This window comes from Thamnophis sirtalis, unplaced genomic scaffold, assembly GCF_051295495.1.
Source record: "Thamnophis sirtalis isolate CommonGarterSnake01/CBP01778 unplaced genomic scaffold, rThaSir2_p1.2 scaffold_3, whole genome shotgun sequence".
Lineage (NCBI taxonomy): Eukaryota > Metazoa > Chordata > Lepidosauria > Squamata > Natricidae > Thamnophis > Thamnophis sirtalis.
The window spans coordinates 93,983,133-94,000,039 of record NW_028261383.1 but is presented as its reverse complement, the minus strand read 5'-3'; the positions used below and the strand labels follow the sequence as shown (position 1 = coordinate 94,000,039).

Sequence of the window (16,907 nt, the reverse complement as noted above, 5' to 3'; positions counted from 1 at the left end):
GTAAGAATTCATCTATATTGTAGTTACTGTAGTTCGTTCAATAACCTTGGATGCAAACATCTGATCCTAAAGTTTTAAAATAATCCAAAACATGGAAGTTTCTCTAGATCCTCTTTATGCTGAACTCAAACTTTTTTGCCCGTCAGTTTCTTGATAAAACTTTTTTTTTGAGTATGAACCAAAGATGGAGTTGAGGAGCTTTCTTTTCTATCTATTAATATTTGAACTTCTTTACTGAGCACTTATTATAGTGAATATTTTATTTTGAAAGGATCCTTTTTGTTTTTATTTGTATCTTTTCCTCAGCTCATTCTGAAATGTTGATTTTTGGACACTGGTTGTACTATTCTGAGTTACTAGACCTTTTTTGTGGACCTTTTTTTTTTTTTAGCAAGCAGAGATTTTGTCAAAATAGCAAAACATAAGATGCAATACAACTCTGCCCTTCCATACTTTCATGTATTTCATATTAGTACCAAAGGAACAATGATTGTTATGATACATCCAAATGCTCATGATCCTAACATAGTTTACTTTCAAAATTTGTCTTTTTTTCTCTTCATAAGCCCTGACTTAACTGTCCTACCTTTTTGTTGTTTGCTAAGTTCTTTTAAAATCCCTTTCTCTAAGCCAGACCTGGGTGTTTTATGGTTTACATACAGCTCATAAGAAATTAAAAATCATATGTAAATAAGTGTAGTCCATACACACAATACAACTGAGTTGCTTTTATTTTGAAGGTGACTGCAATTTCAGTGCGTATGTGAGGGTGCATGCCTACGAACCTTCACAGTTCCAGTTTAAAATCTTACATAACATGATTTGCTATTCTAGAAAGTAAAGCACCTTCTCTCCTAGAAGAATGAATATTAAAAAGGTAGAATATTACATTTCCCTGGATGAGAAATGGAAAACGTGCTTTGGAAAGGAGTCCCCACCTTCCTTAATAGCCCACAGCAGATGTCAGCACTTAAGAGATAAGTTCTATTCTAGCTCTATTCATAAGCAAATTCCCTGCATCCAGCTCTGAACAAAGGTAGGGTTAGCCCTCAGCCACAATAGGAATTGCCCAACAAGCCCCTTCAATGCATCAGCCAAATTTCAATCAAACCTGGGAGTTGAGACAACCTACAGAGCCAGTTATAACTCCTACATTAGCCAATAGAATGCATGTTCTTGCAGAGGTACAGAAAGTTTAAGTTCAAAGCCCATGAAAAGGTATAAATACCCCTCACTCTCAACTCCATGTGGTCAGCTGCCCACAATCACACTTGCTTGGTGGTTCTGCTTCATCATTAAACCATCTTTCCAATCCAGTCTTCAGCCTCTATTTCAGTGGTTCCCAAACTTGGCAACTTTAAGACTTGTGGACTTCTGGGAATTGAAGTCCACAAGACTTAAAGTTGCCAAGTTTGGGAACCACTACTCTATTTTGTCTCCAGTGCTTTTCTCACGGCTTGGAACTGAACCAGATGGATTTTTCTACCAAGACTATGCTCTGCTTTATTTCCACTTAAAAGCCAGAGTTCCAACAATGAATCTTTTACTCCTAACACTCCTGCTTCCACTTCCTATTTTTTTCCTCACCATTCTTTATTCCAAACCATGCCTATATATTGGAATTTATTTGTAGCACTCAAAATTAATAATAAATAATTCCTAACCACTTATATCCAAAAGTATTACAAAACATTACATTTGTGGCATTTTTTATTTAAAGTACATTAGCTCTATGGTTCGCAAAACATGTAACTCAGTAAAAACAGGACATTGAAAAAACATGAAAAACACCAAATAAATCTAAACCATTTTAATAAACTAATAAAAAACAAGTCTAGCACAAAATCACTTTTAAAAAAATCAATATAAAAGATGAGTAAAATGAAATAAGCCTGCAAGCCAAAGGCTAGGAAAACAAAATCCTTGCCTTTTGGGATTAGAATGGAAAATAATTTTGGTGTTTCCTTAATTATTTGGGGGATAAACCATCAACTCCCGCGATCAGGTGACTGCCAATTGAAATCCGCGGAGCCCCGCCTGAAGCAGTCCGGAGCTGACCATGACGGAAGCGATTATGATTTTTTCCCCTAACCGATGAGATCATACTCAACTTCAGCCCTTTTCACCCGCTTCACTCCCGAAGCCTTCTCCGCCATCTTTTGCTAGGGTCGGCGGCTTCTGTACAACGGCTTTAAACCGGCGCCGTCACCGCGCTGCCGCTTTTGCTCTAACAGGGAGACCCTCATCTAAGATGGCGTCGCTCGTTTCAGCGTCCGAAGGCGGTCCTCAAATGGCGTCAGTTACGCTTGCGCGTTAGAGGGCGGCTGTCGGAGAGGGCGGGGGGAGGGTTGGTGATTTCCATTGTATTATTTGAGGAGAGAAAAGCCTTGAAAGTGTTCGCGGCTCTTTCGACGAGCGACAGGTCATGGAGGCAGATCCTGTGGAAGGGGACGGGTATGGTAGCAGCCACCGCGAAGGAACCGGTGGGTCTTCCCCACCGCTGAGCGGACTCACCGCCTCTCAGCGGCGGGCCGAGATCCGCCGACGAAAGCTCCTGATGAACTCGGAGGAGCGGATCAATCGCATCATGGGCTTCAATCGGCCAAAGGCGGGTAAGGACGGGGCGTGGCCTGGGGTCGGGGGGCCCCGGGCGAGGAAAGCCTAGGCCGCAGCCGGAGGGAGGGAGGCGGGAATTCGGCGGTTGGGCCCTTTTCCTCCGTCGTCTCAAAACCCTCACGCCCGGTTCCTCGCCGCCTCCCTCGCCTAGGTTAAAAATCGGGATTTTTTTTTTGCAGCAAAACTTTGTTTCCAGCAACACTGCAAACGGCTGGCTTAAGGTAGCGGCCAGATGTTTAGTGCTTCGAGCTCCTGAAATATAAAAGGAGTCGTCATTCTTGGATAATGGAAATTGAATGGAGTTGCTTTCTGATGCGTTTTAAACCCATTATTCATTTAAATGGGACCGGCCCAGTCAAATAGTTACACTGTGTAGGTTGTTCGGGAACCGCATTCTTCATTTTTGGAAGGAAAAAAAAAGTCACATTTGAATGGCTTTAATAAAAACGCAGTATCTGTGAGTTCATCCAACCAAGAAAAACCTTACGTTAGTGAATAGCCTTTTAGCATAATTGGTAGTATCTTATTTGCTATCTTAAATTTAGTGAAGGAGTCGAGATTTGTAAGAAAATTATTACATTTTTAGTCTTGCCAATAGCAATGGATGCTAAGCTGAGGACACTGCCCTTGCAGCTGAAAAGCTCTAATAATAAAAATCAAATAAGGTAGTCCTTACAACCACAACTAAAACTAAAATTTCCATTGCTCAGCAAGACTTAGTAAAGTGACTTTGGCCTCCATTTTATTACGTTCCCCCCCCCATAGTTGCTAACTCAATCACTGCTAAATGAATCATTGGTTTTAAGTGAATCTGGCTTTCCCACTTGATTTTGCTTCTTGGAAGCCTCCTGGGAAGGTTACAGATGGTGAACACCTGTCCCTGGGACAGTGCAACTGCCATAAATACATGCCAGTTGCCAGGTCCCCAAGTTGTAAGTATGAAAAACCAGTGCTGTTGTAACTTCAAATGGTCACTAAATGAATGGTTATAAGTGGAGGACTACTTGTACCCTAGAGGAAAAATGGGACTAAAATTGAACATAAAGAAGACCAAGAAGACTCTAAATCAGGTAGAGTAACCAGCCTTGTAAGATATTGCAGTGCTAGATAGCCTCTGCTTTTTGGATCAACCACCAACAGTTAAGGAAATCAGCAGTCAAGACATGCCACAGAATAAGGCAGAGCAACCATGAAGGTCTTGGAAAATATGTTCTTGTACCATGATCTCTCTATTATCTAGAAAGATCAGAATTATATAAGCCAAGTATTCTCTGTGACAGAATATGTATCATTTTAAGATGACTTTATTGTGAGCTACAGATGCATTAAAAGTGACTTCATGAGGTTTTCTAAGCATGGTTAGAGAATATCTTAATTCTGTACTTAACAGGATATGGGAATAAGTGACTAGTCTAACTCTCTAGGCCACAGGTGTCAAACTCGCTGCATCATGTTGCTGTCATGTGATATTTCGTGACGGTTTTCCCATTCATGGAGCTGGGGTGGGCGGGGCCTGTGTGTGATGCATCTGGCCTGCGGCTGCCAGTTCAATACCCTATTCTAGGCAGTATATTATATGATTATCTTTGATCTTTTAAATACTTTTTTCAATGCATAAATGATAAGCCAATGTGAAACTCTGTTTGAGAGATGATTATTACAGGGGGGATTTGTTCATTTCTTTTGAGCAATCAAAAGATGTGCACCACTGTATTTTTGCATAAAACATTGTTTTATAATGATATTTAGGATGTACATAGATAATTTCTGTAACCTCATTATTATTGACAATGGAACATTTGGGCATATGATTCTTTGAGAAGCAAGAAAAATTGAGGGAGTTGTGACAAAATAAACAATATTTATGAGTATCTGTGTGTACTTCTTTCTATTTAAACAGTTTTCATCCTTTTCAGATTGGGATGCACTTCTAAAATTTACTGCATAAATATATTTGCTAATTTCTCTTGAGAGCTATAAAGGTATTAGAAAAAAGTACATTGTTGAAAATATTGTTGAACATACATATAATAAGGTATACTCAATTTACAACTATTCATTTACCAAATATTTGAAGTTATGACAATACTGAAAAAATATTATGACTGGTGGTCTTATTTAGGACCATCACAGTGATCAAATCTGGGTGCTTGATAACTGGCATATATTTATGTATATTTCGGTGTCCCAGGATCATATGCTCACCATTTTCCACCTTCAAATCAAGGGCCTCTTATACTTTCCTCTGCTGAATCTGTTGCAATTATGGGCAATTTATAATATATTTATATTTAAAGAAATGCACATGGGAAAGTATGAATTTTAAATGTGATTAGGTAGAAAAGGACTCTGACTAACTGAAGCATTGTATCAGTTGTTGACATCCTGTACTTTATCCTACACCTCTAAGAAATTATTATCAACTTCAAATCTGTGGTATGATTTCAGTTTTTGTTCTGTTCTCTTTAGAAGATGATACTCATTCAGAAACTAAGCTTCAACTGGAACTGGATAAACCAATTTCCCTTCCTACTCTTGTTTCCAAACGGATTGTGCTTGGTGATACAGTCTGCAACTTATCAGGAACGGCTGACCACACAAGCAGTTTAGCAGAGCACAAAGGAGAAAAAATAGACTTATTTAGCAAAGCTCATGAAGTTGGTAGTGATGGCAGCAGTGACCTCCGGCAACGCAATAGAGGGGAACTGTTGGACGTTCCACAGCGAGCACCACGCCATGGATTAGATCAGTATTTATCAAGGTTTGATGAAGCGATGAAGCTTAGAAACCAGCTGATGAATGAGAAGCCAAGTCAAGAAAATGGAAGCATTGTGGAGGAATTTGATTCCTTTCACATTTTTAGATTGGTGGGCTGTGTACTCCTTGCTATTGGCGTTAGAGCTTTTGTATGCAAATATTTGGTAAGTTTAAAAAAAAATCTTACTATTTTCATTTTTCTCCCTTTTCTTTGACTTGGTTACCTTGCTGACAGGCTGTAAAGTAGTATATGTATGGAATAATTATGCTGAACAACTATTTTCTCATGGCTAAATAGATTCCGGTTCAAATCCATAAAACCCATCTATTGTTTTAGCAGTAATTGTTAAGAATTGTGTGAAAGTCTGTACTTCAGAGCATCTTTACAGTAAGTAACTTAATGACCAGAGTTGGGACTGGCCATTACATAGCTAAGTGATGCAGCAATTAAGCAGAACATCAGGTGATTATGCCAGACTTATGATGTCAGTTCTATGGTTATTAAGCAAATCACTTGTGGTCATTAAGCATGACATCATGTTTCTCCATTGTCTTTACTTGACAGAATCCAGCTGTGAAGCTGACCATTGGCAATTACACATCCATGGGATGCTTTGACTTTTATAAATGTGCGCCACTTGTGAAGCGCCTGATGGTGATGTAATTGTACTAGAAACAATGTCAGGGAATTGTAACTTATTACAGGTAGTCCTTGACTTCCAACAGTTCATTTAGTGACCATTTGAAGTTACAATGGCACTGAAAAAAGTGACATGTCCATTATTCACACACTGCAGCATCCCCATGGTCATGTGATTTATATTTGGATGCTTGACAACTGGTTCATATTTGTGATGATTGCAGTGTCCCAGGGTCATTTGATTATTGTGAACTTCTAACAAGCAAAGTCAATGGGGAAGCCACATTCACTTAAGAAATGTGGCCAGAAAAGTTAAAAAATGGGGCAAATTTCTCCCTTAGCAACATAAATTCTGGGCTCAACTTTGGTCGTAAGTTGAGGACTTCCTCTCTTGCACTTCGTTCTTGGCATCAATTAAGCATTAGAAGGGGTTGGAAATCTAGGTAGAAAGCAGTGGCTGTGTACCCTCTTTTTTATTAACCATTTGAAGTCCTAAAGCACAGCTGACAATTACCCCTTCAAAGTAAACCTAACTAATGCATTTTAATATTATGCACTGGATGTTCAAAGAACTTTGTATTGGAAATAAGTGATAACCTGATTTAATTAATCATTAATATATTAATATTTAATTTATCACAGATATCCACCTCCACCTATCTCTGTAGCATTGTCTAAATATATTTAACATGAGTTATTCTTTAATGCAATATGTTTGATTAGCAGCATTTTTAAAAAGTGCTTTCTCATTTTTTATGTTCTACAAGAAATAGAAGCTTTCTTTGAAAGCATCTATTTGGTACAATTTCTCATGATTATCTGGTAAAGTATATAATTTTTTATTTCATTTTTTTCTCTACAGTCAATATTTGCTCCATTCCTTACTTTACAACTTGCATATATGGGACTGTCGAAGTATTTCCCTAAGGTAAGTGTTTTATTAGAAAAATCAGATCCTTAATATTACTACCTTGGAGTGACCAAGGATGAAGGATTCCCTTTAGTGATGACTGATGTGATAAACTTAGACTTGGGAGATTCATGTTCTCAGTCAACTATAGAGTCCTTTGAGTGATCCTAGACTAATTGTTTCCTTATTTGGCACAAGTTGTGGGGGAAGAAGAATAGGTTCTATAACATTTAAAATGAAATAAGATGCTTTAAGATGAAATTTCTGAAAAATTAAACTTTGTTGTTGGTTTTTTTGTTGCAGAGTGAAAAGAAGACAAAAACTACAGTATTAACTGCTGCTCTTTTATTGTCTGGGATCCCTGCAGAAGTAATTAGTCGTTCCATGGACACTTACAGCAAAATGGGAGATGTCTTTACAGACCTTTGTGTTTATTTCTTTACTTTCATTTTCTGTCATGAACTGCTTGTGTTTTTTGGCTCAGAAGTGCCATGATAATAGCTGTGGGATTCAATACATCAGCGGGACTATTTTAGTCTTGAGTTCATCCACATCCCTCTGTAAATATACAAACAGGGTTAAATGTTCATGGTTCTTTATTCTTTCTTAATTCATTACACTTTAATCACAGCTATGAAGGAAAAGCTGCATTCCCAACTATGAGGGTGAATTATTACAGGTTAGATACAGTATCATATGTGTGATCTCAAACATGGAAGACAGAGTAACAATGTTTCAAAAGCAGGCCTTTCCTGCTATTAAGGAAGACATTAATTTTCCCACTATTGCAGATGCCACCTTGTACTTTAATATTTCTCTTTGGACATGAAACCCCAAGATAACTAAGGTATTGTGTGGTTGACTGAATTACATTTTATGGCTTTGTTCCAGAATACTTGTCTACAGAACTTATATTGAAGCTCCTGTTGAGCAAAAGGTGGGAAAGCTATTTTGGCCTGTTCCTCCATTTCATGTGCCCCTCAAAACACTGGGATAAGTACCCTCTGCAAGATCATATAAAGGGCACAGACAGTTGAAAGGGGTGCTTCTCTTCCTCCCATCAGAAGCCCGTTCTTAAAAAATGACCTTTTCCACAAATGGAAAGAGATGTACTGTGGATCAATCCAGAATGATTTCTTAAGATCATTCCTCTGTGTTAATATTTGTCACTTCAATATACTAGTTCATACTTTGAGCAAGTGGCATATGCTGATAAAAATGCTGATAAAATTCAGAGGCTTCTGGTTTTAGTAATGTAATTAGACTCAGTCAAATTATTTTTTTGTTGTCTTCATTACAAGTGGTAATGTTCTGTTGATAATATAGAAAGCTGAAGTTAAAAATAGCAGTGCATTGACATTTGTGCACATTCCCATTTGAATTGGAATCTTTCTACTTTTGTTTACATGAATTATGAATATGCTGCATTAAATGGACACTGAAGATTGAAATACTGGTCTTTGGGTTATTAGCCCTTTGAACAGTTAAGTGTCACCAGTTTTATTCATCTCTGACATTTCAGTCAATGTTAGATTTTTTTCTTTGTATGACAAGTTAGGTTAAACTTTGGTATCTTATCCCATATATTTTCTTTTCAAGAATATGTGCATGTGATGTTTAGCATCTTTACCTAAACACCAAGGTACACTGCAGGGCAAGAAGGTGCAAATTAGTATTTTGCCCCAATGTTAGTCAAGTGTTTAATATGCATACTATTTTAGAAAACAGGTAGCTGAAAATATGGTCTGTTTATATAGTAGAATGCTAATTTTAAAATATATAAATTGGTTCTTATAAACCCATATGAAAACAAAGTATCATTCACTGAAGTTAGCAAATCCTGATGTTCCTTTTTGAAATGTTTTGTTTCTTGGCCTTCTCTATAGTCAAGCCTTAACTCAGTTTTAAAATTGGTACCCTTTTATAGTTTTGTAATTATACAAGCAATTTCCCATGTTATGTAGCCAGTCACAATAGCTATAAATCATAAAATGTGGCAGACTTTATTAGTTAATCTTAATTTGCATTAGATTTTATGACTTCATTATGGTCTGAAGGAGATGTGTCATGTATCTGCAATCCTTTCTTATGTTACAGTTCTTCCCTATCTTCATCTTGTCACTGTTATGTATATGTAGCCCATTCTCAGTAGCCGTAAGTGGTTCTATCTTGCAAAGATTTGGAAATTAATCAAAGACAGAAATTATACTAGTGGAACATTTTCACTATTCTGAAAAATGAGATTACTTTTTTCTTAGATTTTAATTTTTGAAGTGTCTGCTGTCAAGTAGCTTGACTTAAACTGGAAATATCTTTTGCTTTGCCTACAATTATTACAGATAATTTAATTTTACAGGCTAAATTAAAACATAACTGGGTTTTTAAAGACTTGATAGAAAGTTAAATTGATTCTTCCTTTGTAATGGACTCATAAGTTTCCTTACATTGTAATTTCAGTGATTGCATTTACTGAACCAAAATTTACCACTGCTCCTTGGAATAGGTGTTTTGGAGACCAAGTCATGGCTGAAATACACAAAGAAATGTGCATATTTTGGCAATGCAGTTTCACTCGGTTTAAAAAACAAATTTGACTCTTTACAATATGAATTATAATGGAAACACCTTGAAAAAAGTCTATTTTTAGGTTTTTGCACATTTAATTTTTCTAAATTCCTATAATTTATATTTTTGATGATGGACCTTCAAATATTGATAAAATAGCATAAATCTAAGATCTTGTTTGATATATTTTTTACTTCAAAAAGCAAATGTAGGTATAGAATTATCAATCCCAACTCTTGATATTTTGATAGTATCTTAGGCATTTTTGTCCAATGACTGCCATGGTGAATATGGACATTTCTGACACTTAAATCTTATCTAAGTTCCAGGTACAGGATAGACTGTTTTTGGATAGTGATTCTAGAAGATGCAAAAAAAAGCACTCATTCCATAGAAGATAAAACAGATAAAAGTAGGAAAATTAATGACCAACACATTAAGATGGAGAACTGCAGGTTTTTCCCCAAATGCCTGCTCTATAAAAACAAAATTTTGATGTGTTAAAACCCACCACAACAAAACACTATTCACCCATCTATACTTTTTTTAAAAAGTGGGGTGGGGGTAAGGGAGGGCGATAGGAAACATCATAAACAAGATTGAAGTTTTAAAAAATCAATACTGCTTTGAAAAATGTTCAAAATATCTTCAAGTGTGGTCCCTTTCTAAGAAAATTGCTAGTATCACTATAGTCATAGGTTTTTTTGGCATCCTTATTTTTAATATATTTTACATATTTAAATGCAAATAGAAAATAAATGGGCAGAGAGCCTGGTGGTTTAAAAATAAGTTTCTCCAAGCACAAAGAAGGAGCAGCTCTCCTATGCTGTCTAAAAGTATGTATATGATGAAATAATAAGCTGCTTTGTGTGTTTACTTTTCAATAATTTGACTTCTCTGTAAAAATCTGACATTGTTGTAATTGTTGCATTGATTCTGTTAAATGCATTGAAGCTATGTTACAATTATTTATGCTTTGGCATTACTTGAATATACATTAAAATGTCTGCAACGATCAGGTTTTGTTAACTTTCCTTATTTCTGAATTACTAGTTTAGCATACAACATTCTGGTTCCAAGAGGATTAAGGAAATAAATCAAACCTTTATAGCTGAACTTAACAGTGTCCTACGTACTATTTGCTGGATAGAACACTTCCTGGATCTATAAAACAAAACAAAATGTTCAGAAAGTCAGGTTATTTCTACATTTCTTTGGTAATAACTTGTTATATAAGAACAGCTTTATCCTTTATCCTCCATATGATCCATAAGAATTCATTCCTCAAAACCGCTATCTTTGACTTGATGATCTCTTAATGTGAATACCATAAAGATTCTTGAGAATATGATACAGCTATTGCCATGAAAATGACAAATTTCCAGAACTGACTAATGGAAGAGTAAATATAGTCTAGGATTTCAGGTAAAACACATGCAATTAGTTTTTTTTTAGAAAATTAGTTCCTTTGATTTTGTGCCACTAATACCAAATTTTACCAACTCTGATTTTCCCTGTCTATTGAGAAAGAGAAGATAACACCGCTTGGTGGTCTTTCTGGAAAGTTGCACATAATGTCCAGGACGATTTGTGTGCTGAGTTCAAGTTTTTTGTACTATATTGGTAAAAATCCTTAGAGCTATGATTCTAGTAATTGGTTATTTGCAAAGAGTTCTGATTTGTCTATCTACGTTGATTTCATCTGGGTTAGATGTAAAATCATGTGAAGCCATGCATCAGATCCACATGTTGGCACCACTGGGATAACTACTCAAATAAGATACAATCAGATTAGAATCATTGTATGATTACAATCATACAATAACAATGAATCGCATTACAAAACATTGTAAGTAAAAGAACTATGATTTGTGTTTCATGCAGATACATACAAAAATAATAACACATGAAGGCAACCTGATCTCAAATCCTTGGTTTTGCACCATGTATGAACTTAAACTGTTTGCAGTGGTTCACCCAGTTCAAACAAATGTGTTCTGTGAATTGATCCAGATTAGAATCCCATCAAAAGTTAAGTGAAGTTGAGGACATTTCTTTTGTATTGTTGCAGGGCCCCAAGTTGCCCAACAGTAATTTAGTAATTTTTTATGCTTGGGCACACATGGATCGTGATTTGACCTTGATTTTTTTTTATGGGACTAAGAAAAGTTTTTTCTGATCCATTTTTTAAGCCGCAGTGGAATCAAAACAGGACAGAAAAATTGTTGGGATGTACGCCACACAGAGAATTGTAATCAGAGATGGTGATTCCAGGCATATCCCTCAAAAATATGAAATCGAGGATCCACATTTCATGCCAAGGATCAGAAGTCGTAGGCGTTTCCATTGTACAACAAATGAACAGTTGTCTATGGGGATTCTCAGTCATCCAGATCGTGGTCGCCCCAAAGTTGCCTTTTCAAGATGGCAATTGGACTTTCTGGTTTTTCCTTTCCTTTTTCCTCAAGAAAAAAAAGCAGGAAGTCCAGTTGCCTCTTGAAAAAGCACCCTTTGGGTGTGACTAGTTGGCAGCAGACTACGAATAAATATTAAAGCACAGGTATGCTCAGTTCTCTCCTCATGATGGGCTTAACAACACGGGGTACCGTAGTTTGCCTGCGAGTTAGTCACTGTACACCAAGCGCTCTTAGGACAAAGTTACCACCCGCTTAAAATTCAGGCGGGATACGCAGTTGCCCCGCCTGCTGGTCGCTCCGCCGGACAGAAGAGGCTGCTGTGGGCCGGCTGTAGGACATCATCCGGGCCCTCTTCTTCGCCTTCTTCCCCTTTCGGCGTCGGTGATGCATTTCCGCTTCGCTTGCTTCTGGGAAAATGATTGCGGGCGCCGCTTGGCTTTGAGGAGCCGAGGCGGAAGAGAAAGCCGTCCTCCTTCGCTGCTCCGGGGGTGGCTGCCATGGGTCGGGAATCGAGGTAAAGGGCGACGAAGGGGCGGCGGATTTCAGGAGCTTGGCTTGCCGCGTTACTGCGGGCTTTGCCGGCTTGGCCTTCTCTCCGCAACTGGGGCCGAAGGGAGGGGATCGCAGGCCGCGTAGGAAGGAGGCCGGGGCAGTCAGTCCAGGAGAAGGCCGAGAAGTCGGCCTCGTTGACGCTGGCGTGGTCGCCCGATTGAAGATTGGACAGTCTATATAACGCAGCTAGTTTAAATTCCGGAACTTCAAGATAGGAAGAAGCCTTCATCACGAGGCGATTTGCAACATGGAGGATAAGGGCGGTCCGTGTTGCCTTTGGGTTTAAGCCTCTGGCTTCTCTCTGGGTAGCCTCTGGCCGCCTTTTCCTCATGGGGCCACGTTCTTTCTCGTTGTTAAAGCCCAATTAGGTCGTCGGTCTATTGGGACGAATCTGTGGTCACGTTTCCCCCAGCTTCCTCGTATTTGATGCCCCTTATAGTTGTGATTTGGGCGTCAAACATTATCGCAGATTTTATTTAATTTGGTTGCTTCCTTACTGGCGGTGGCTTTCCACTGTAATCCTTGTCTGCTATGCACATTTATCGATGTATTCGTCTGCTATGCGAGTTAGGATGGCATGTAAAACGAGTTAGAGTGATAATATTAAGAGAACAATACATAAGAGCCAAGTTCAGGAAAAGATTGTCAGATTGCTCCTTGTGAAAGATGCTACTGCATTATTATAAGCAAAAATAAATAAATAAATCCATTATTGCAACATCTTGATTCACCAAGACTTCTCAAATCCTTGTGCTAACATTATTCTGGCATTATTGCAATGCACTTTATATACATTTGGATGGATGGATATTAGTTCTGCTTCTCCTTAGATTTTTTTAATTTTCCTGAACAATGAAGTATAATAAGGCTTAAAAATGTTGCATGTGGGTTTTGTGTGTGTGTGTGTGTGTGTGATTCATAGCTGCTTAATACAATAGCAGAGTTGGAAGGGACCTTGGACGTCTTCTAGTCCAGTGTTTTTCAACCTTTTTTTGTGCAAAGGCACACTTTTTTCATGAAAAAAATCACGAGGCACACCACCATTAGAAAATGTTAAAAAAATTTAACTATGTGCCTATATTGACTATATATAAAGTAATTCTCCCACGGCACACCTTACACTATGTCACGGCACACTAGTGTGCCGCGGCACAGTGGTTGAAAAACACTGTTCTAGTCCAACCCCCTGCCTAGGCAGGAAGCCCTATATCATTTCAGACAAATGGCTATCCAACATCTTCTTAAAGTCTTCCAGTGTTGGGGCATTTACAACTTCTGGAGGCAAGCTGTTCCACTGATTAATTGTTCTAACTGTCAGGAAATTTCTCCTCAGTTCTAAGTTGCTTCTCTCCTTGATTAGTTTCCACCCATTGTTTCTTGTTCTATACTCAGGTGCCTTGGAGAATAGTTTGACTCCCTCTTCTTTGTGGCAATCCCTGAGATATTGGAACACTGCTATCATGTCTCCCCTAGTCCTTCTTTTCATTAAACTAGACATACCCAGGTCCTGCACATGGGTGTAATCCATCCGGTCCTGGTGATTTGAACTCCTCTAGGGTAGACAGGTGCTCACTTACCATTTTCTTCCCTATTTCAATTTGTATTCCTAATCTGATTTTTATGGTGCTGTTTTTGATAGGTTGGACTGTTTTATCCCTTTGTGTAAAGACAGATGCAAAAAATGAGTTAAATAGTTCTGCTTTCTCCCTGTTGCTTGTCACCTTCTTGCCACTTTCTCCCAGCAATGAACCAATTGTTTCCTCAACTTTTTTCTTGTTTTTAACATGTTGGAGGAAGCCTTTTTTGTTATATTTTACTTTTGTGGCAAACCTTTCTTCATTGTGAGCCTTAGCTTTCCTTACTTCATCTTTACAGGCTTGGGCTATTTGTTGATATTCTGCCTTAGTTATGTCCCCCTCTTTCCACTTTTTATACTTAACTTTTATGTCTTTCAATTTGTCAGAGAGTTCTTTATGCAGCCATGCTGGTTTCTTTTGGGAGCTATTATTTTTCTTCTTCATTGGTATTGTGCTAGACTGGGCTTTTGTAATCTCATTTTTCAAGTTTACCAAGCTTCTTGAGTTGTTTTCCCCTTGAGGATTCTCATCCATGAAATTCTTCCCAAGCTCTCTCTAAGTTTATTGAAATTAGCTCTCTTAAAGTCCAAGACTTTGTTCTACTACGTGTGTTTGCATAATGTTGAATTCCAATATTGAATGGTCACTTGCCCCCAGGGTTCCTATGGCTTCAACACCTATCATTTTCTCTCTGTTAGTGAGAATTAAGTCCAATATGGCTGATCCCCTTGTTCCCTTCTCTACTTTTTGGGAAACAAAGTTGCCTGCTAGGTTCATTAGGAACCTGTTGGATCTCTCACTTGGTGCAGAGTTTGTTTCTCAGTTGATGTCAGGGTAGTTAAAATCTCCCATTACTATTGTGGTGTGCTTCCTACATACCTTAGCTGACTAGCAAGAAGTTCATCTACTTCCTCTGCTTGGTTGGGTGGCCTGTAGTATAGACCTATGGCAATGTCATTCCCCCCTCCACCTTTAATATTGACCCAAATGCATTCAAGATAGTTCCCATCATTGTTGTGCTCTATTTCTGTAGAGATGTAGTTATTTCTTATATATAGTGCAACTCCACCTCCTCTTTTATTTGGTCTATTTCTTTTAAATAATTTAAATCCTTCTAGCTGTATGTTCCATTTGTGGGTTTCATCCCACCAAGTTTCTGTAATGGAAACAATATCGTATCTGCCCGCATTTACTTGAATTTCTAATTCACCCTATTTGTTCCTCATACTCTGTGCATTGGTGTATAGACATTTGAGTCAATTTTGATTGACCCTGTGTTTACTGTCTACATAACCTTTGTTATGCCTGACTGCCCCTATTTTCTTGCCACTTGCATGATTCATGCACATGGTATGGCATTGACTATTAAATGCTTGGTTTTGCTTGATAGCAGGAGTGATAATCTTACCGCACAAACATCTGTGTTACATGCACTGATAACTCTATGAGTTTTAGATTGCTAGGGATTGCTTGTCAGAATAATTGCATAAATAAATTTCAGAACAATTGGATCAAATATCTGAGAACACAACTGTCCTCTCCGCCATTTATGTTTTCCTTCTAATAGAGAGATCCTTCTTGTCCAATGAGGCTGTTTTGCAAATGTTGGAGTCTGTCCAAATGGGAAATAGTCATTAGTGAAAAGTCAGTTGCATAGCACAATCTTGGAAAACATCCATGATTTTCAGATATGAGGTTTGGTCAATCACATAATAAACTTGCAGTAGTTTGCATAGAATATTTCATAGGGGAAGCTCAGTATTATATAAAATAAGCAGAGCCTAACTGTAGCTGGCAGGTTTTGAAAGGTTTCATGCTGAAATCATCCAAAATGGATTTATTTGAAGATACCATCTTGCTTACCTAATCTCTCTCATTTTTTTAGATCAACAAAGCAACAGTTGTCCAAGCAAAAACAGTGAGTTCATCTATTTAAAATAATAGTTTTTATCTCACAATTTCTAAGCACAAATGTACTATGTAAATGATTAATGATTGTATTAATCAAATAGTTGCCACCTCTTTCAATATTTGTGTGTGACATTCAGTTCAGATGTTCATTGGGATTTCATGATTCTGTTTTTCCTTCAGTGTATGATGGATTCCTATTTTATATGAAGTGCCACTATAGTCTATGCTTTGCAAAATGCAAAGAGGACAGTTAGTTAAATAGGAAAGAGGGTAGTTTTTAATTTGTTTTACTTGTATAGTCCTATATTTATATTTTGGGTGCATTGTGTTTAGCAAACTTGGCTACTTCAGAATCAGATTGTATTTTATTTGAGCATTGTTATCTTATGTATTCATATATGCTAGAAGTAAAATACATGTTTGACCAACACCTCAATAACCCTGGGCTGAAAATATAGTCTCCCTCTCCTCCATTTGGGAGCACATCACTTGTCACTTGAGTGATGAGCAACATTTATTGGAGGTTGCATTGGGCCTGGGGAAATAGCTAATTATAGAGTTGTATTTTCTATAATTCTATAGATAAACAAGAGCATATTTTATCCTTCCCCAGAAATTAACAGTATTTATATAAAGAGAAAAAGAGTAGGGAATATATACGTATTAACTGACAGGAGATATATTTGTTTGTTTTGCTTTGTCTTTCCTTCATGAAAAATTCATAAGCTACTTCCTTGCTATTACTGTTGTGGCTCTTTAACTTTTCCACATTATTTTGAATCCAAAAATCAATAGCCTGGAATGTATATAATATTATCCTCTGTTTAACAAATTATATTTCATTTTATTTACTCCTGCTAGAAGAATTTAGCTAGTATTTCCATAGCTAGTATTTCCCATTTAGTATTTTAACAGTTACAATCAAGTGGATTGCTAGAAAACAGCTATCCCAGAGAAACTCA

General features: G+C 37.5%; 2 protein-coding genes across 4 annotated transcripts in view; both read left to right on the top strand.

The window, feature by feature from the left end:
* The first annotated feature begins 2,346 nt into the window (after positions 1-2,346).
* Positions 2,347-10,506, top strand: CAMLG (calcium modulating ligand). The gene is made up of 4 exons (XM_014070425.2): positions 2,347-2,612; positions 5,086-5,537; positions 6,876-6,941; positions 7,227-10,506. Exons 1-4 carry the CDS (start codon positions 2,426-2,428, stop codon positions 7,416-7,418), a joined length of 897 nt encoding a protein of 298 aa, XP_013925900.1. The 5' UTR covers positions 2,347-2,425; the 3' UTR covers positions 7,419-10,506.
* A 1,769-nt stretch (positions 10,507-12,275) lies between these two features.
* Positions 12,276-16,907, top strand: part of DDX46 (DEAD-box helicase 46) — a 39,873-nt gene continuing 35,241 nt past the window's right edge. For all 3 annotated transcript variants that reach the window (XM_087709526.1, XM_087709525.1, XM_087709524.1), the window contains exons 1-2: positions 12,276-12,419; positions 15,920-15,952. In XM_087709526.1, coding sequence (XP_087565652.1) covers positions 12,403-12,419; positions 15,920-15,952 — 50 coding nt within the window. In that variant the 5' untranslated portion in view covers positions 12,276-12,402. The remainder of the gene's footprint in view (positions 12,420-15,919; positions 15,953-16,907) is intronic.